This window comes from Doryrhamphus excisus, linkage group LG12 (assembly GCF_037039965.1).
Source record: "Doryrhamphus excisus strain RoL-2023G ecotype Guam linkage group LG12, RoL_Dexc_Guam_v1.1, whole genome shotgun sequence".
Lineage (NCBI taxonomy): Eukaryota > Metazoa > Chordata > Actinopteri > Syngnathiformes > Syngnathidae > Doryrhamphus > Doryrhamphus excisus.
This window is the reverse complement of record NC_136368.1, coordinates 3475915-3498211: the sequence shown is the minus strand read 5'-3', so window position 1 is coordinate 3498211 and position 22297 is coordinate 3475915. Positions and strand designations below refer to the sequence as shown.

Here is a 22297-nt window from a genome sequence, read left to right as displayed (position 1 = left end):
GTTTGTACGACCGACATTATGTTTTTAATTCACCTGTGTCTGGGACTAAACGGTATCACATGACTTACACACTGTTCCCGCGTTGACATGGGACTCGAATATAAGCACCCCCATCAGTTCTCTCTTAACCTGTAGACATTTAAAATGAATGTTTACATTAATTATTGGTGTTACACATATGATTTTACCACAAATATCAAATAAGGAAATCATCAGGCAGACAAGTGGTCACCAAGGACTCACCGTAGTGGAGAGGTGAGCTAAGGCCTTGATGTGAAGCAGCTCCTCATAAATGATCTCCAACTCTTCTTCTGTCCTCTCGGCTGGGCTGTATGTTAGAGTAACACACATCAACACAGAAGGTTGTAGCTGTATCAGTGAATGGGGGAAAAAACAGTCCATAAAGAAGTCCATAAAAATGTCTATTTTTGACATACACCTCGCTCCTCCCCTTCCAAAATATCCTGCCAGCTTGAGATCCACAACACCGTACTAATGAAGAATAACGTTGCCAGTCCCAGCACACATAACTGTGGTGCATTCAAGGACTGCCAAGCACGGTGCGAAATCTCAGCACTTGACAAAAAAGTGCATCATTTTACCTGTATTATCACATACTATAATAAATAATAAATAATAAATAATAAATAATAAATAATAAATAATAAATAATAAATAATAAATAATAAATAATAAATAATAAATAATAAATAATAAATAATAAATAATAAATAATAAATAATAAATAATAAATAATAAATAATAAATAATAAATAATAAATAATAAATAATAATAGGCACGGCGGTCGAGTGGTTAGCGCGCAGACCTCACAGCTAGGAGACCAGGGTTCAATTCCCACCCTCGGCCATCTCTGTGTGGAGTTTGCATGTTCTCCCCGTGCTTGTGTGGGTTTTCTCCGGGTACTCCGGTTTCCTCCCACATTCCAAAAACATGCTAGGTTAATTGGCCACTCCAAATTGTCCATAGGTATGAATGTGAGTGTGAATGGTTGTTTGTCTATATGTGCCCTGTGATTGGCTGGCCACCAGTCCAGGGTGTACCCCGCCTCTCGCCCGAAGACAGCTGGGATAGGCTCCAGCACCCCCGCAACCCTTGTGAGGAAAAGCGGTAGAAAATGAATGAATGAATAAATAATAAATAATAAATAATAAATAATAAATAATAAATAATAAATAATAAATAATAAATAATGAATAATGAATAATGAATAATAAATAATAAATAATAAATAATAAATAATAAATAATAAATAATAAATAATAAATAATAAATAATAAATAATAAATAATAAATAATAAATAATTAATCATTAATCATTAATCATTAATCATTAGTCATTAATAATTAATGAAACATTTTAAATAAAATGAAAATCATGAAATTGAAATAAAATAAATTATGGGAAGCAAAGTGTGTTTTCTGCGGAGTTTTTTTAAATAAAAATCCGGGCTATTGCAGGGCTGCGAATCCGGAGTATGCAGGGATCCACCATGACCTGTAGACAGGTCCGTTACATTAACGTTCAGTATGGACTTTTTCAGAAAAAATGTGTGAAACTGTGTTTCTGGAAAAAAAAACAAAAAAAACAGATTGTGTATATACTATATTTATACTGTTATATTTTGTGTTTTCATTTTTAATAGATGTGTGTGGAACTTCACCACAACAAATTCCTAGTATGTGTATGATCATACTTGGCAATAATTCAATAAATTCTGATGTGACTCTGCTTACTCTTTCCTCAGGATCATCCTCATGTATGCGTCAGGCCCCATCTGCATGAGGAGCATCAGGGTGTCCTGCAGCTCCTCTTGGCTCTCCTTGCTCTCCTCCTCCCTGAGTAACGAGGGTGCCCCCGCCTCCTTCTCATCGTCATCATCATCATCCAGGAAGCGGTAGAAAAGGTACTTGTCTTGGAAGCTCGGCTCCCGGTCCACTGGGTCAAATCCAACGAGCCATGAGACGCAGCAATTTGCATTTTCAACCATACGTGAAGATGATGTCTCACCGTGGTTGAGGACACCTTCCTCCAGCAGCGCCTGCCACATGCCCACCGCTTGTAGGCGAGAGTGCACACACGAATTCTGCTGCATCTGCCAGTCCACCAGCTCCGTTCCCACACAACACTGCCTGGGAAAACACATCAGTTCCCACCAATGAAAGCCTGCACTCTGCTCTCAGGCTGTGATGCTCCACACAGAGATACTGTACAATAGGGGTCTCAAACATGCGGCCCGCGGGCCAAATGTGGCCCGCAGGACACTAGTTTGAGGCCCCCGCCTTGATATGAAAGTTTAATGTTAGTGCGGCCCGCGCAAGTTTGATATGGATGCTGTATGGTATCATGTACCCAGAAAAATTATTACGTTTGATTCATGTTCATGTTAAAGGTTAAATAACTGTTAATAGTTATCCTCCCTATCCGTGTGGAAGTGGTAAGTTTTTGGTTTTTTAAGTTCAAAGGAAATAACTTGAAGGCTACCGTTTAGGTCGCTAGCTCTCTAGTTTGCGAGTTAGCATGTGTCTCAAGACCCTGCAGTTGCGCAATATGTTGTAAATAAAAAGAGTATAAATGTGACTATAGTCGTGTTTTGTCATGTCTACAGGGCTCTAATAATGCTTTGTTCATTTTAATCTGGAAAAAATCATTTGTCTACCCACCGACTATATGTGGTTTCTTAAGGTTTTATTATTTGCCGTTTTATTATTATTATATTTATTTATTACTGATTGATTGATTTTCTTTATTCTTGATTTGTTTATTTATTTTTCATCTTATTTTGTGTAGAAAAATAAAAATGAAGATATTTGAGAACAGTGGAATGTTTTTCTTGTAGAAAATTGGAACCAAAGCAAAGTTTTTTAATTTTTCTGTTTTTAATAAGTGTGTTGTGTTGTTTTTTTTGGAAAACCTGATGCGGCCCAGCCTCGCCCAGACCCTAGCTCCAGTGGCCCCCAGGTAAATTGAGTTTGAGACCCCTGCTGTACGCCGTCATTACTACAATGTAAGTTTGGGATGGCCCTGGCGCTCTTTCTAACACTGTGACCTCGCAGTCACTGGCTGTGACTTCCTTATATGGGCATGCCCAGGTACAAGCTGTAGGCCTTTTGTGTAGGTAAGGTGTTCCTGTAGCCTCTATGTCATCGTTACATGTGTTTCATGGTGTTTGTGTCTCGGTTTGCGTGTTTGTGACAGGCGATTACTTTTAAATTGTGCGTCGAATGAACGAACCTGTATGTCTTCAGATGGTACTTCCTATCTCGGATCATGTGCGGGGCTGTGGAGAGGATGGCGTTCCGGATAATCTTCCCCGCCTGCAGGATCTTTTCAGATGGCACCTGAACAATACAGTTAGAAAATAAGACCAAAATGTCAGCATAAAACAATGAGGTTATGGTCCAGGATATTACCTGGGAGATCCATGCATTATGGGCTTTGGCTGGACTGTCAATCAGTGACTTCTGCAAAAGAAAATTCTATTTCAAATGAACCAGTTAAGACAACATGGCTTATGGTGTCCTCATAATAGAGATATAAAATGGTGCATGTTCTCATGGTGAAAGTGTATATTTGCAAGGCTGTGGCATTTGAAAAGCATTGTGTATGCTTGAGTGAGCACTGACAGCCATGCATTAATGTGAAAGTGTCATCACTTATTCATTTGCAGTCGCCACACAAGCTCGGCCTTGAGGCGGCTATTCATTTTGTCTCAGCTTATAGACTTACTTATGCAGCACACTCATCATTCAGCTTGCAGGGCCCTGCATATTCACTGGTTTTTGGTCAAAAATGATATTCTCCCCCAAAAAAAGGCAGAAAGTGCATCTCACTCACGCTAGTAAGTGGGTAATAATACAGAAACATGCAATAGTGTACAACATATTTTTACGTCTTTATGCTTCAAGGTTTTTTTCCTCAAGCGTTGATATTTCACACATTGTTTGGTAGTCCTTGAACACACCGTAGTTCTTGTAAGGATGACCGGATTGTGTGGCGAGTGCACAATGGCAGTTGAAGAGAGACGCAGAGGGCTCATCCAATGATGACAACACTCACTTTTATTGCAAATGTTGATCTAAAATTGGAGAACGTTTACCAAGACGCAACAGTCGACATGAAATATGTTAAATAAAAAATTGTAAAAATTAGGTAAAAAGGAGGGAAAATGAGGGACATTGTCATCTTCCACAATGATTTCAGCAGCATTTTTTTACACTATAATTTATTTCATTTTTATATTTCTTATTGTTCTATTGAAATCATTTTCATTTTTTATTATTTTTAAACATTTATTTAAGTATTTATTTTCTCTTTTTGTTAGTGTTTCTACACTTTTATTTCATTATAATTGGTTATTATTTTTGTCGACTTTTATTTAAGTAATTTTTGTGTACATTTTTTGTACATTATTATTTAAGTCATTTAAATTTGCTGTGCATTTTTACACTATTATTTAAGTAATGTTTTAATTTGTATTTATATTCTGTATGTCTCGTTGAAGTCATTTTTATTTTTATTATTTGTTACACTTTTATTTAAGTCTTTTTTTCTTGTTGTTTTTGCACCTTTATTTAGCTCATTTATAGTTTTTATTTATTTTTTTATAGTTTCTTATGCTTTCATTTAAGTCATTTTTATTGTTATTATTTTGTTTGTTATTTTATTTTATTATTTCCTATACTTTTATTTATTATTAACCATTTTATTTAAGTCCTTTTTATTTGTATATATATATATATTTTTGTCTTACATTGTTATTGAAGTTATATTTCTATTTGTGTTTATTTTTCATGTGTTATGCTTTATTGTTATTATTGTATTACTTTACTTTTTATTAAGCATAAGCATAAGAAATTAAGCATAAGAAATTATTGACTTAGTTATTTTATTTTTATTATTTAGCACACTTTTATTGAAGTTATTTTATTGTTATTATTTCTTATGCTTTCTTATGCCTTGAAAGAAATAAGGTCCAGATTTCTTAGGTGAGACTCCTGTAGCGGAGCCACCATTTCCTGCAGGAGGGGGATGTTGTGTCAAGCGTCCAGGAAAGGACAAGAAAAGTTAAGGTGGGACAGGATGAAGCACTTTGACATTGACAGCCGGCATGTTTATCCGTAAAGCCACTTGAAACAAAGACGACATTCCAGGCAGGTTCGAGTGTGGGTAGCGTAAAGGATGTTGCTCGGTCAGGTGATACGCAAGAAGGACACGAACGCTGATCAATGACTACCTGATCGGGGTGTTTGGAAGGAGACACAAATGAGATGGTGCTCATTTTCTCTTGGTCCGGCATTCCTGGTAGGAAGGAGGACATGGTATTAAATGAATTTTGATCACTGCTACATAACAAATCTAAAATGCAGGCTTCATTTCCCCTTTAAAAACACGTACGGTGGCTTCCATCATCAAAAGTGAAGTCAGTGTTCCTACATGAAAACATATTTCATTCATACGTACACATGTGACAAACTGTAAGTGGAGCAGCGAGTGTCAGCATCCCACCGCTTGATGCTTGTATGACTTCCCTCTGTAGTCATGCATAGTGCATACGCCCAAGCCCCCCTTCCACCCCTGAGAACCCCACTCTACAATACACTGTATGGCACGCTATACTAGAAATAGAAGTACTTCCATTTTCTATGTATTTCTTGACTGTGCACAGCTATTCATCGCTTGTATTGCAAATGACTTTGTTTAAGTACAGCTCTGTCAATATTAAGTTAGGTTACGCCAGAAAAGCTTAAAAAAAAGCATCAGCCTTTATCACAATGTAGATAAAGGATGTCTGTGGGAGGGGGGTCTGTTAAAAGCAAGACAATATGATTATGTTGTGTTCTGTTCAGGATACAATCCAATGTGTCATATAAATGCTGCTATACTTAAATAAAAACACATTTCCTACAAGAAAAAAAGGGCTGCGTGCAAGGATTAGCAAATAGAAATAAACGTGATAAAGTGCTGATTAAAGTGTGCCTGCCTGGTCCTAAAGATAAAAACAACTATGGATGGAGAGTTACTTACTGTCAGCACCCGCCTCCATCACACCGTAGGGTGGGGCGAGGACTCCAGCCATGCACTGGTGATACTTCTGCAAAAACAACAGGAGAAAAGACACTTAGTTCAACTTGATAAAACTCTCTGTTGCCATGGCACCATGCTGGGTGACCAACAAACAGCATGGTGCCAAAATAAAGTCTGATAACTTCAGACGAATGTCTTCTTTTATGCTGCTCTGCCCTTGGTTATTATACAGTAAAGAGCCCTCTGGGCGTGAAATAGCACCCCTATAGTCACCTTCACAATCACATTATTCAATATAGTTGACATAATAAGAGAAAATCAGACAAAATATAGACTCACTTAGCATTGGTTGAGTTCCTTCTTCTCAATTTCATGTTTTGTTACAGTACTTCCTGCGGTGGCTATGGTGTCATCAACGTAAAATTACTGACAATGATCAGCGTAGAACGAATAAATCAGCAAATCAAGGCATCAGTCAAGAAATATAGTAACATAAATGCACAAAAAATAAAAATGACAACTAAAAGAATTAAAAAAATAATAAAATAATTGAAATAAATATAAAAATATATGAAAATTAAACTTGATCTAAAATAAAATAAAATACTAATAAAAATAAAATGACATAAAAGTATACAAAATTATTTTTAAGTCCATAAAAATAAAATAATAAAATGTAAAAATAAATACAAATAAATAAAACAACAAGAAATTCTACAAATAAATAAACAGTAAAACAACTGATCAAAGTAAAAGATAGCAACAGCAATAAAAATGACTTAAATAATCGTACAAAAGTAATTAAAGTATTTTTATTATCGTTTTTCGTATTATCGTATTATTAATATTTTTATTATCTTGTACTTTTTTAAGAGCCTCTCTCTGCACTGTTCTCATGGAATTGATCAGCTGGTCTCTCCACGCAATTGACACAATCTTCTTGATGAGAAGCTCAGGTTCGGGGGAACCTGCCGGCCCTGATGGAAAGTTCACCGCCGGGTCCACCACTGACGTCTCCATGGCAACTGACGTTTATCGCAATGACACCTTGTGAACTGAGCTCCAATATTGGGCATCTGACAAGGGGGAACTTGCACACACACACATATGCATTGCACTCACACCGCATAGTATGTTGTATATGTATGGACGGATGATTGCACAATTTCGCTTGTACTTCTGTATAAGTGACAGGGCTCGTTCAAAATAAATAAAAAATTACTATAAAAATTATTATAAAAAAATTATTATAAAAATGTATTATAAAATTATTTTTTTTACTATAAAAAAATAATAAAAATTAAAAGAGTATCAAAGCAATGGAAAATATAAGAATAAAACACCAAACTTTTCAAGCATAATCCAATGCAATGTTAATGTTTACTCAATCAGCGACATCAAATGCATATGTGAAATGGTTAAATCATCCTTAACGTCCACAAATGTGCAAAGAAAGGTGCATACATCACGGAAGCGTCGCGCCTTCCATGTTATGCAAGCGTGAGATGTGGCGTCTCTTCGCCCATTAATGGAATTCACGTCATCGGGGAATGACGGCACAAGCGTCTCATACATGGTAGTTCCCTGCAGCATCACAGATGTTACGTAATCAACAGAACACTGAAACCCCCGCACGCTTGTAAAGTATCTTTTATCCAACTTATGAACACAACAAGCTTGCAAATAAATGGCTATCCTGTCTTCCATCCAACAAGACGCTGATTTATCTCACAACCAAAACTAAATCATTCATTTGACCGGATGGGAAATTCAGTTATGGCTGAATGACTGGTAAAGTACTTTTAAATCATCTCTCTTACCGAAACTACCACGAGATTCAAAAACACACTACTCATTAGATCATTGTTCTCTCATGGGCTCAACACGGAACCCACATTCTCGTCACCCACTTTTATTTCACTCATTTTTATTCATTATTATTATTTTTTACACTTTTATTTAAGTTTCATTCATTTTATTTTTATGTCCATTTTTATTTAAGTCATTTTGATATTTATCTGTGTTTCTTACACTTAAACTGTGTTTCTTAGCTTTTTTAAATTTTTAATATTTTGTTTAATTTGTATTTTATTTTTTTACACTTTTATTTTCATTCATTCATTCATTCATTTTCTACCGCTTTTCCTCACGAGGGTCGCTTTGGGTGCTGGAGCCTATCCCAGCTGTCTTTGGGCGAGAGGCGGGGTACACCCTGGACTGGTGGCCAGCCAATCATAGGGCACATATAGACAAACAACCATTCACACTCACATTCATACCTATGGACAATTTGGAGTAACCGGAGAAAACCCACGCATGCACGGGGAGAACATGAAAACAGAGATGGCCGAGGGTGGAATTGAACCCTGGTCACCTAGCTGTAAGGTCTGCACGCTAACCACTCGACCGCCGTGCAGCCCACTTTTTTTTATTTGTATTTTTTACACTTTTTACAATTTTGTTCAGTGCTTCTCATATAGTTGGGGGGGGGCAAACCAAGCAAATGTATGTTGAGGAATTTATGAAGCCATTTTGTTAAGAAAACAAAGAAAAACATAACAATTGCATTGCATCAGGTAAAATGAAATATCAGATATAAGATTTCACTGGGACCAATCAAAATGTCTCATTTCCCCTCCAAAGCCTCCTGCTAGCCTGATGTCAAAGTTCTCGTCCTCGTTCTCAACATTTGCAATACAAATTTGATCCCTAAATACACATCACACACTAATTCAACACTTAAAGTATACAATGGGAAATGTCAATGATGGAAGAAACATTATGAGTAGAATAAAGTCAAATACTGGTGAAGTTTGCAGCGGATTTGCAGTATTTGCACGTAGAATGGAAATGAAGTGGTCAAAAGCGTGTTTGTCTTTGTTGACAATTAAGGGATTTAGGATCAGGGAGGGGCACTAAAAGAACAAAACAACACATGAACAAATGAACTCTGCCCACTGAGCCAATAAATACACCCTCCCTGAGGGATCCGACCCTTCTGGGGTGGCGGGAATGTGTTTTAAGGAGGATTACAACCACTTCACCTGTCAGGTGCGTCAAAAGCACTAAGCTCCTATTATGATCCTAATAATGACTTCTGAGCCATCCAAAGCATATTGGATCCTATATATCTGGTATATACTGTATAATGCTGTATAATACTGTATATACTGTATAATACTGTGTAGTCAGCCATCTTTCTGATGAAGGATGGTGTATGAACAGGAATGGTTGTCGACAGTATATGTGTACAAATTACCTAACTACAAATACAACTGACTTAAATAAAATGCATAAAAATAAGAAGTAAACAAATAAATACAAATAAATAAGACATAAACAAAATTGTAAAATATAATGAAAATTTACAAATTACCTGAATAAAAGTGTAACAAAAATACAACTACAAATAAAAATGACTTAAATAAAATGCAAAAATTAATAAGACCTAAATAAAAGTATCAACAATAATAACATTTTAAAATTCCCAAAATAAAAATATATAGGGAAAATACAACTACACACAGAAATGACTTAAATAAAATGCCAAATAAATAAATAAAATATGACCTAAATAAAAACTTAAAACAGTAAAAATGTGAAAAATGTCCCAAATAAAAAAAACTAAAATGAAAGTGTAAATAATAATAAACCATTGAACTAGAAGGTATGAAAATAAAAATCACTGAAATAAAAATGTAAATAAATAAATGCTGACTACAATTAGAATGTTATTTTGGGTGACTTGTGGCTATTTTGTTGAGATTTGTTTTTTTATAAATATTTTTCCTAGAACGTGTCTTTTGCAGAAACACTGATGATATCACAGTAAAAGAAGTATTGGGTGGTAAGTCATTCATTCATTCATTCATTCATTCATTCATTTTCTACCGTTTATCCTCACAAGGGTCGCTGGGGTTCTGGAGCCTATCCCAGCTGTCGTCCGGCGAGAGGCGGGGTACACCCTGGACTGGTGGCCAGCCAATCACAGGGCACATATAGACAAACAACCATTCACACTCACATTCATACCTATGGACAATTTGTTTTTGGAATGTGGGAGGAAGCCGGAGTACCCGGAGAAAACCCACACATGGGGAGAACATGCAAACTCCACACAGAGACGGCCGTGGGTGGAATCGAACTCGGGTCTCGTAGCTGCGTGCTAGCTGAAAGCCAAAGTTGTACAGTAAAAATAAAAAATACCTGCCATATTAATTATTATGTATCACTTTGGGATCCAATTAGGCCACGTGCAAAAGTTTGATGCCAAAGTCTGCAGGAGTTATGAGTTTATGATCAAATATCTCTCTAATACTGCATTTTTTTTGTCTTTAATTTTGGAAAGTATGAGTCAGGATCAGCGTTGATGTTTCTGTATTCATTTTAAAGGGAAATAAAATATTGTCTATTCTCACAGCCAAACTCCATCAGCTGCTTATTTGTTCCTGACACTGACTTGACTGTCCTCTACCAACAAGCGTGTAAAGCCAATTTCACCCAAAGCCATCCGTTATGTAAAGACGGAAATCAAGAAATGTCCTACGGTTGCACATACTTTGAAGGGACGTCACTCCGCAGCAGAGTCAACGCATTGTTCTGTGCATAGCAAACATCCCCGACGTCTTCATGCTTCAGCACATGATTGCATTGTGAGCATGGTTGTGCATGAATGCACCACTTCATGCGGAAAAACGCCACTTTCAAACCTTCTAAAACGCTGCGAAAACATCAACAGTCTGATTCGAGTAGAACCTCTGACTAAAAGTTGGAGAAGACGCCCACCTGCACGTGCTCTTGGTGCTCCCTGGAAAAGGGGTCCCCTCTTAAGAAGAACCACAGTGTGTCATGCTAGCCTTGGGTCCAAGTTCACACCCAGCATGGTCCGACAGGGTCCAGCACCTCCGCTCGCCACTCGTGGGGGGGAGCAAAGTGTGTCGCACTGGGAGGACAGCCTGGGCCACTCCGAGCAGCGGTTGCTAAGCGATTACTCAACACTCTCTCTCTCTTTCCTGCTCTTTCCCTCCCTCCGTCGCTCTAATCTACGCACATAACTCACAGTGCTTGGCTAATCCATCACAAAGCAGCTGCAAAGGGAATAAAAAGGATATATCACGGCTGCTCGACGTGACAAATGAATGACAAAAAGTATAAACACACCAACACAGATGCTACAGATAGTGGTTTAAAAGAACAAAATGTCTATATTTTTCACAATTATGGATTCAACTTCATATAAAGTTTGATTCCGCTCAATAAAATAACATACTTTGTATGTAAATGACTTTACTAAGATTCCACCCAACAGAATAAGTAATGAAAGCATGTATGACACCTGCTGATATCAGATTGATACTTGGTATTGATTGGTATTGGCCGATGTTCAGGGCTGCGATATCAGTATCGTACATTAAGTAAAAAAAAAAAAGTTGTATGACGTCACTGCCAGTGTCCATCCACACAACAGCAGTCCAGGCAAGGCCATCAACAATTTATTGTTGTTATGTCGATCAATGTTATGAATGTTATGATGTTGGCTCATTCTAAACATACAGGCGCCCTCCGTTATCACGGTTAACTGGTTCCACGCCCGTCTGTGATAAATGAATGTTCACGATAATCCTAATAATTTGAATATTTTTGTCAGTAACCTGTTTAAACTTGCCATCATTAGCTGATAAATACATAAATAAAGTTACGTAGGGCGTAGTTTGCGTACTTATAGCAGGAAGAGGACGTGATATACAGTAATGCTTGCGGCACGGTGGCCTTCTAGGCCTAACGTTTGAATACCAACCCTTTAACATTGCAGCACAACGACATTAATGCCAAGCATGGCCTTCCCGCCAGTGTCCTTTTGAGGGGTATTATGTTTGACCTTGCAGCTAGGAAGCTAGGGAAGCTAGGAAGCTAGAAGCATTTTTCTATTCTGCATGGTAATAGCATGCTCCTGTTGTTTACGCAGTGCAGTAAACAATTATTATCATTATCTGGAACTTTGGCATGGTTTAAAACAATAATACAACATTCTAACTACATTTATAGGTCAGAAAAGTGGAAAAAGCATAATAGGTCCCCTTGAATTTTTTTTTTAATTCTCTTTAATATTTGATATAATTTTTCCTCATAATATTACGAGTGTACACTCAAATTTGCTACTTATTTCTTCTTTGATTACTTTTTCCATTATTTTGATTTACTGTTTGACTTTATTCCCATCATAATACCTACAAAGCTCTCCATAATTTGACCCCTCCATGGATGTTATATTTTAATGCATATTTTACTCAACTCTATTTTTCTTCACTGTAAAGCATCTTTTGAGTATTTTGAAAAGCGCTATACAATAAATAAATAAAAATGAAAAATTATGACTGTATTTCTTTGGTTTGTTTCTCATAATATTACATTAAATATTTCAAGTTTATATTACTTTTCCTCATAATATTCCAACATTGCGACTTTCTTGTTCGATTACAACTTTTTTCTCTTAATATTTTGACTTTATTCTCGCACAATTGCTACAGATTTTAAATTTTTTAAACAATTTTCAGTTTTCTTGTGAAATGATATTCTGGGTATTAGCCGCATGCCAATCAAAAATAAAAAAGCATCGCACTTAGGACCCTGTATAGTCCAAAAAAAACTAATTGTAATTGCTTAAGCATTCCAACAAATCTTCCAGTGCTGCGTCTTCCATTAAAAAGCCTAGAATTCTTTCAAGTTATCAACATGTTTAAAGTCGTTTCTTATCTTACAGGTTAAAAGAGAAACAGCTTAGTGCATCGAGATAAGGAAATAATCCAGATACGATCATCACGCTCCTCCCGTGCGCATATCCGCTGGACAGTTGGATGGGCTTTGGCCTGGTGTTACCCCCCCCCCCTCCCCCCACCGCCACCACCCAATCCTTAGATACTCGAGGGCACACTGTGTCCCTGCCATTTCCTGTTCATCAGTTTTCCCTGCTGGCTGCATCAATTTGGACCAATGGCAGTGACACATGCAGCATATGCGCCACCCACTCCCTCAGTCACGCCCCAGGCATCAACACACATGAGCCACGTTACAGCTGGAAGCCTCCTGGACACGCTTACACCACGTAATGATGAGTATTTTATGACATTTAAAGCAAAATATCACCCGGGCAATGTCCTGCCTCACAATCCAGGCTGTCGCTTCTTCATCACTTCAGCCACTGGAAGCGAGAAGCACAAACAAGAAGTGATGCACACGCCGCTCAGCGTCATTCTGTTCCGGGAGATGAAAGGTCATGTGACCGCTCGCTCCCGCTAACAGCGTCCAGCTTCTGTCACGTGTCAAGTTGCATGAAAACCTTAGTCACCGTGGTCCGAGCATCCAGAAACACAAGAAATACAAATACACTGGATCCTTGGTTGCCCTGCCCCCTCGGGTCAGTTCCAAAAATACTCTCTGTATCTCTACAGTGTATGTAGTATATCTATCAAGGGTGCACACACCATCAAACATACAGTACATACATGAAATTAAGTGTAGAAAATACATTTCTATAGTAGAGTTCAGGATGCAAAGCAAAGTTACAAACTATTGACTTTTTTACTATATATAACTAGCCAATCACTTTTGTTCTACTGGATCTACTGGATCCATCGTGGCCTCATCCATCGCGACCTCATCAATTCATCTTGCCGTCTTGCCACTCACACTTTCTCCACTTTCCTCCACTCTGGCTGTGGAAACTGTGCTTGCAAGAGCAGATGTTCATGCGATAACTAGCCTTGTATACAGGAAGTTCTTGTAAATAATAGCCATATTTGGCTGCACAGCTGTGGTATTGTGGATTATTATGGGTTTTTTTTGGTGATTTTTGACTTAAAAACGTATATACTTCAAAAATCATTTTTTTTATTTAATATTTTTTCAGGGCGGCACGGGGGTCGAGTGGTTAGCGCGCAGACCTCACAGCTAGGAGACCAGGGTTCAATTCCCACCCTCGGCCATCTCTGTGTGGAGTTTGCATGTTCTCCCCGTGCTTGTGTGGGTTTTCTCCGGGTACTCCGGTTTCCTCCCACATTCCAAAAACATGCTAGGTTAATTAGCGACTCCAAATTGTCCATAGGTATGAATGTGAGTGTGAATGGTTGTTTGTCTATATGTGCCCTGTGATTGGCTGGCCACCAGTCCAGGGTGTACCCCGCCTCTCGCCCGAAGACAGCTGGGATAGGCTCCAGCACCCCCCGCGACACTCGTGAGGAAAAGCGGTAGAAAATGAATGAATGAATCATTATATCTTTGAACACCATTAGAGCCCTCTAGACCTGAAATAACACCCCTATAGTCACATTTGTACTCCTATTACCCAATATAATAGACATAATAAGAGAAAATAAGACATAACTAGGGCGGCACGGCGGACTAGTGGTTAGCGCGCAGACCTCACAGCTAGGAGACCAGCGTTCAATTCCACCCTCGGCTATCTCTGTGTGGAGTTTGCATGTTCTACCCCGTGCATGCGTGGGTTTTCTCCGGGTACTCTGGTTTCCTCCCGGCGGTCGAGTAGTTAGTGCGCAGGTGGGCCGCATGTGGCCCGTGATCCTCCTCTTGTGGACCCCTGGTTGAGAGGTATACTTCTCCTCAGGGTTGTGCAAGTTTAGAGCTTCCTCTGGAAGGGAGTCCGAGTATTCTGGTCGAAGTACTTTGAATGAATGAATGAATGAATAATATTTGTTCATTTTTATTATGAGTAAATGAAAAAAAAATTGAACCTGAATGGATTATTTCCATTTTTGGAAATGCCGCAATGGAGTCGTGACAGATCCAGTGTGAGCCCGGGTTATAGGCATCTTACCGCTGAGATAATTTGTCCATAAACGCAATAATAAAGACAAAAATTGCAACTCTGTGTTTATAACCTGTGTGTGTAACCTTTGACACATCTGCTCACCATTGCTGCGGGGGGGGGCAAAGGGGCACACTAATTTCAGCAGTGGTGCCAAGCTGACGGACGAGTGCCAGCATTTTGTCTCCTCTCACATACAATTGAAATGAATTGAATTGAAGAAATAACTCATGGCAAAATAATAATAATTTGTTGAAGGTTCTCCCCTACTTTTAGTCTCTGTTCACCCAAATGGTGCCTCTGTAACTTAAATGGCCAGACCTGCCAGGAAGCCGCCCCGGGGGTTGGGCTGGGAGGGAGTTTGTCGTCTCAAATTGGATGCCATCAGAACACGAAGCTCTCGTAAAACTGGCAGGAGTAAAGAATTGCCTGTGCCAGCGAATTATTCAGTAAAACCTCAGCCAAAGAAAGGATGTATACAAGCCAATTATGCACATTTTCACTTGGTAACACTTCAGTCACAACACAAAATCAAAGTAAAGCTGTTGTCGTGTTTTGGCCGCAGGAACATTGGTGGAACCCCGCCGAGGGCAAATGGATCTGTTGGTTTTCCCGACAGATTCAAAAGAGCTAAGACCGTCCGGAGAGAGATGTGTGTTCATGTCTCACATAAGGATTGTGGATGATCTGCAAAATTCCAAAAACATATTTTTCAATATGCTGGAGCCTATCCCAGCTGTCCTTGGGTGAGAGGCGAGGTACACAAAGAATCTTACTGATCTAGCAGGTCTGAAACCAATTAACCAAGGGATGACTGTACTAGACCAGTCCAGGGTGTACCCCGCCTCTCGCCCAAAGACAGCTGGGATAGGCTCCAGCACCCACGCGAACCTCGTGGGGAAAAGCGGTAGAAAATGAATGAATGAATGATTAATGTTCATGTTAAAGGTTAAATAACTGTTAAAGGTTATCCTCCCTATCCGTGTGGAAGTGGTAAGTTTTTGGCTATTTAAGTTCAAAGGAAAAAACTTGGGGCGGCACGGTGGTCTAGTGGTTAGCGCACAGACCTCACAGCTAGGAGGACCAGGGTTCAATTCCCACCCTCGGCCATCTCTGTGTGGAGTTTGCATGTTCTCCCCGTGCATGCGTGGGTTTTCTCCGGGTACTCCGGTTTCCTCCCACATTCCAAAAACATGCTAGGTTAATTGGCGACTCCAAATTGTCCATAGGTATGAATGTGAGTGTGAATGGTTGTTTGTTTATATGTGCCCTGTGATTGGCTGGCGACCAGTCCAGGGTGTACCCCGCCTCTCGCCCGAAGACAGCTGGGATAGGCTCCAGCACCCCCCGCGACCCTCGTGAGGAAAAAACGGTAGAAAATGAATGAATGAAATAACTTGAAGGCTACCGTCGCTAGGTCGCTAGCTCTCTAGTTTGCGAGTTAGCATGTGCACCCCCCGCGACCCTCGGGAGGAAAATCAGTAGAAAATGAATGAATGAATGACTGTACTATGGGGTGGGGTTATTAAACCAAAACTAATGCACACGGGTCACCGGCTTGTTCAAAGCACAGGGAAAATGTTCCATTCCCAACAGTGACTAGCTACCTACAAAGGTTAGCTAGAAACTGTGTGTGTGTGTGCGGAAGATAGCTATGAGTGTGTTTGCAACGACCAAGATGGCTGCTATCAACAAGTATGTCTCTTTTAAAACAGAGGGAAAACTATTCCATTCAGAACCGACCCGCAAAGCATGCTGGGAAGACTTGCGGCCACACCCTCCCGTGCTATCAATATCACAACATTAGAAACAAGCTCCCGTGAAACCAACCTTGTTAGGAGGTAGCAGAGGTGACGTGAAGCCTGCTTGTAATCCCACATGAGATGCAGCCTGCAGTGCACACGCAGCCTGTGCCCTTCTCTCCCAGAGGAAATGGGCTGTCTCACTCAGGAAACCAACTGAGGGCAGCAGCAGCACCAGCGAAGTAAGCGATGTGAATCCACAGACACCTCACGTGCAATTATATATACACTATAAGTAGGAAGACATATTTATATTATGTGCGGTGAGAGAATAATCCAACGTCACAAGGCTAAATATTTTCCAAATCTGACACACACAAGCAGAGTTATGGTCCTCAAGGCTCACTACTGCCATCTAGTGATCAAAACCTGAAGATGCAGGTTAATAGCATAAAAGAAGTGCAAACAATGTAGTCCAACACCAACCACACTTAAACCACCCACACTTTGGCTTGGACAAAGATGCCTTAGTCACAATTTGATCTTTTCAAGTCTGGCAGTGAAAGCAGCAAAAACTCAGTGGGTTGAAAATAAAGCGTGGAAAGCATTAGAAGCGTGATATCAATGTTGATATTTTAAACATTGATGTATTTCAAACGTGCAACAGTAACCGTTGGGATTGCAAACCTGACAGAGGTAAGTGGATTTCTACAAAATAGGATTCTTTATTTGTAATACAGGTAGCATAAAGCATAGAAAGGCCGTTTACAACCTTCTAAATATGGCTTTTTAATATTATTAGTGTCCTCTAGACATACAATAACACCCCAGTGTCACCTTTGAGCTCATATTACCCAATATAGTAGACACAATATGACAAAATAAGACATAGGAGACATAGAAAAATTGCTGACTACCCTCTAAATATATATTTGTAATTTTATTATAACCCTCTAGACATTAAATGACACCCCTATAGTCACCTTTACACCCCTATTACACAGTATAGTAGCTATAAAAATCAGACTTATCAGACAAAGACAAACCTTTTAAATACAGGTTATTAACATTATTAGTCCTCTAGACATACAATAAGACCACAGAGTCAGCTTTACACTATATTACTCAATATTGTATATATGACAAAATAAAACATAAAATACATAGAAATACACTCTAAATATGGCTTTTTTATTTTATTAGAACTCTCTAGATATGAAATAACTCCCCTTTATACCCTTATTACCCAGTACAGTAGACAAAAAAGAGAAAATAAGACTTTCTAAATTTGTTGTTTAACATGATTAGAGCCCTCTGGACATTATATAACACCCCTATAGTCACCTTTACACTCCTATTTCATAATATAGTTGACATTATAATAGTAATAAGAGAAAATAAGACATGTTCCTTCTTCATAAATAAGATTCATGCTTGTGTGTGTTGCTATAAATGTGTTCCGGTGCTAGGGGACTTGAGTGGGGGGGGCGGACAGGAAGTGATGTCGGAGGTTGAGTTTTAGCTTGGTGTGGCTTACGGCCGCAACATTAGCCCGTGTTGCAATAGAAGCCTATTGTTCCTATTGTTCCGCCCATCAAGTCTAGTGCTGGTGTGTCTCACCACAACATTATGGGAACATTACCGCCACCTAGTGGCCAGTGTAGAATACTACATCTCTTCACAATATCTTTGAATGCATCTTTTCGATGCCTTCGATATTTATTTCACTTAATTTAACCACTCTTATGCTTGCACATGTTATTTAGGCAAAAAAAAATCTTAAATATGCATTTTTTCTGTGTTGTAAAAAATACAAATTTTGGCCTTTTACTGTGGCCAGCTTGGGCAATAAGTGTAAAGTTTCTCACCTCCCACAGGGACCTGAACTCCCTCTGTTCGATGCGCAGCAGCTCACTGAACTCTCGTGTGACTATGGTGGCATGTCGGGGGGGTGTCGTACAGGATCGACTCCCCAAACGCTGTGCCAGTCCTCAGTGTGCATATGGTAACAGCATCCTATATCAGACACAGTTTAGGATTATATATAGCTGTGGTTCCCAGATTGGGGTACGCATACCCCCGGGGGTACGTCAATTTATATAGGGGTTATGTGAATAAAAATGTAAAGCAATTAATGCCTATCACGTGCTGCACAGTGGTCGAGCGGTTAGTGCAGACCTCACAGCTCGGAGACCCGAGTTCAATTCCATGCGTGGGTTTTCTCCGGGTACTCCGGTTTCCTCCCACATTCCAAAAACATGCTAGGTTAATTAGCGACTCCAAATTGTCCATAGGTATGAATGTGAGTGTGAATGGTTGTTTGTCTATATGTGCCCTGTGATTGGCTGGCCACCAGTCCAGGGTGTACCCCGCCTCTCGCCCGAAGACAGCTGGGATAGGCTCCAGCCTATCAAACTTTTAAAAAATAACCTTTGTTTAATATTTCAACTTTATGCTACTAAAAATTATGTTCTTTTTCCTGCTAATATTAAAAAGTTATACTCATTGAATTGTGTCTTTGGACTTTATTTTGGACTTTATTTTGAAAACTACTGCTAATTTTTCCATATTTGTTTTCTTTAAAAGAATCTTTTTTAAAATTATATTTTTAGAATGTGCCACAGGCCCAAAAAACACGTCCGTGCTGCACTTTGGACACCCCTGCCTGATAGATATCATTTCATAGTTGGTTTCATATCATTTAGTTGGCTTCATAACTGAAAGATGGAAAAGCATGGAAAGCACATCATGTGTACCTGATATCGCGATGTCTCCGACACCTTAACATCCAGCGAACCAGACAGGACGGCATACCAGTTGGTGCCAATGTCTCCCTGGCGATACACTGCAGAGAAACAAGGAAGCAGGCCTCTTGATTGCCGGTAAACCAACGCCAGCGTTTGAGAGCGCGAACCTACAAGTGATGCCTTTCTCCAAGCTTTCGTAGAAGCAACACAGGCAGATCTGCTGGAGGAAGGTGGGGTGTAACTTCTCAAAGAGCTTCACATTTTGGAGATGCGACAGGACGGTGTTGATGTCTTCTCCAGAGCGCTCAGACGGTCTGAAGAGCAAAAGAGGACAACGCAGAAATCACTTTTTCACTCGTCCTTGACATCACAAAAGTACAGTTTTAAAAAGAAATAATTATTACATTTGATTAATGTTCATGTTAAAGGTTAAATAACTGTTAATAGTTATCCTCCCTATCTGTGTGGAAGTGGTAAGTTTTTGGCTATTTAAGTTTAAAGGAAATAACTTGAAGGCTGGTAGAGTGGTTAGCGTGCAGACCTCACACCTAGGAGACTAGGGTTCAATTCCCACCCTCGGCCATCTCTGTGTGGAGTTTGCATGTTCTCCCCGTGCATGTGTGGGTTTTCTTCGGGCACTCCAGTGTCCTCCCACATTCCAAAAACATGCTAGGTCATTTGGCCACTCCAAATTGTCCATAGGTATGAATGTGCGTGTGAATGGTTGTTTGTCTATATGTGCCCTGTGATTGGCTGACCACCAGTCCAGGGTGTACCCCGCCTCTCGCCCAAAGACAGCTGGGATAGGCTCCAGCACCCCCGCAACCCCCATGAGGAAAAAGCGGTAGAAAATGAATGAATGATTAATGTTCATGTTAAAGGTTAAATAACTGTTATCCTCCCTATCCATGTGGAAGTGGTAAGTTTTTGGCTATTTAAGTTTAAAGGAAATAACTTGAAGGCTACCGTTTAGGTCGCTAGCTCTCTAGTTTGCGAGTTAGCATGTGTCTCAAGACCCTGCAGTTGCGCAATATGTTGTAAATAAAAAGAGTATAAATGTGACTATAGTCGTGTTTTGGGGCTCTAATAATGCTTTGTTCATTTTAATCAGAAAAAAATCATTTGTCTACCCACCAACTATATGTGGTTTCTTAAGTTTTTATTATTTGGTGTTTTATTATTATTATTATATTTATTTATTACTGATTGATTGATTTTCTTTATTCTTGATTTGTTTATTTATTTTTCATCTTATTTTGTGTAGAAAAATAAAAATTAAGATTTTTGAGAACAGTAGAATATTTTATCAGAGCTTTTCTTGTAGAAAACCGGAACAAAAGCAAAGTTTATTAATTTTTCTGTTTTTAATAAATGCATTTTTTTTTTTTTTTTAAATCTGATGCCGCCCAGCCTCGCCCAGACCCTAGTAGCTCCAGTGGCCCCCAAGTAAATTGAGTTTGAGACCCCTGCTGTACACCATAACTTGAGCAGTACTGAGATCAGCAAATGATTAACAAGACTCTCCCCCAACCTGCATCATCTTACACGTTTCAGTTAGGAACATCCATAAGCAGCTTTGTCCTGTAAACAAATGTGGGACACTGCATCACATGTACTTTGGACCTTGGTGAGAAAACACTCCTCCCCATGCAGTGCATCATTCAGTGCTCCCATCACCTCAAGAAAATATATCCATGAAGATAAAGTCCAAATAGTCACTAGATTATCTGCTCAAATAAGTCAAAACAACAATGGATTGCTATGCAGATTGATGAATGGTTGTTTCATAACATGAAAGCGTCTGAAAAAGTAATACCTCAGTGTGGAGGGTTTAGCAAGGCAGACATGGTGCGTTTATTGCCAATTTAGTTTTCGTGAAAATCAACACTTTTACGCAAGGGGTTCTTCATTCTAGTAAATTAAACAATCAATCACACATCTGTGTTCGGTACACGATGCCGAACGCGACACTACAGACCCCCCCCAAAAAAAAAAAAACTTCAATCAGGCTTTAGAATACATTTCCTACAAGCAGTGGCAGGTACGACTGCGTGGATTACCTTTTATCCAGACAAATAATCCACTCCGCGGGTTCGGAGGAGGAAGAGTGAGCTGCTACCATCTTGTCAGGCTGCTTTGCTATGAAGCATCGCGGGCGGATATGTTGGATTTTATAACACACGTCGATTTATTCACAAAATATCATCATCTCGCGTGGCCGGGTCCACGTGACCACGTTGTCTTCAAAATCAGTACCATTATAAATGGCGGGTGAGACATCTTACCTTGTAAGGTATTGACACATATCCATCTATTGACGTATTTATTCATTTTCATAATCACACTTGTAGCCATCAGACAAGCATTATATAGATGTATATACTATACATTTTACTTGAAAAGACACAAAAAATTAATACCTAAACACAGAAAATGGATGAAACGATGGAATTTGAGGCTAACTGGTTAGCTTATGAACATATGAGTTGCAATGTGCTGTAAACAACAACAGGAGTGTAAAGGTGAATACAGGGGTGTTATTTCAGGTTTACATGGCTCTAATAATATTAAAAACAATATTTAGAAACCCATAAACAAGTTTTCTATTCTCTAACTACACAAATATTCCATTTATTTACACTGAATCCTAGGGAATGAATCCATTAGGGATGACGGCATTTGACTTCCTGTTGTCCTTCAATGTCGCTTACACATCCGTCAATCTCCCATTTGTTTTTTAATTGGCCTATTAATGGAATATAGTACAGTCAAGCCTCAGTTTTTATATGATTCTGTTTCTGTCAAAAATATTTGCTAAAATCTCTCTTTGCTAACTCACCATGGGGCCAAAAAAGTTTCCAGTGGCAGCAGTTTGTGAGAAACGCTATAAGTCAACCTCAGGACTTGTACAGAATGTCCAATACATTCCTCCTTTATAAT

At 39.1% G+C, this 22297-nt stretch overlaps 1 protein-coding gene across 1 annotated transcript in view; it reads right to left on the bottom strand.

Moving 5' to 3' along the window:
• rapgef4a (Rap guanine nucleotide exchange factor 4a) overlaps window positions 1-21573 on the bottom strand; it is a 34118-nt gene extending 12545 nt beyond the window's left edge. Inside the window, 13 exon segments of the mRNA XM_058082612.2 lie at window positions 69-129; window positions 244-328; window positions 1757-1958; window positions 2031-2152; window positions 3255-3361; window positions 3434-3484; window positions 5257-5321; window positions 6048-6114; window positions 18479-18559; window positions 18561-18626; window positions 19367-19455; window positions 19529-19671; window positions 21418-21573. Of these exon segments, the coding sequence (XP_057938595.2) occupies window positions 69-129; window positions 244-328; window positions 1757-1958; window positions 2031-2152; window positions 3255-3361; window positions 3434-3484; window positions 5257-5321; window positions 6048-6114; window positions 18479-18559; window positions 18561-18626; window positions 19367-19455; window positions 19529-19671; window positions 21418-21479 (1201 nt within the window). The 5' untranslated portion in view covers window positions 21480-21573.
• Between the last annotated feature and the right edge of the window lie 724 nt (window positions 21574-22297).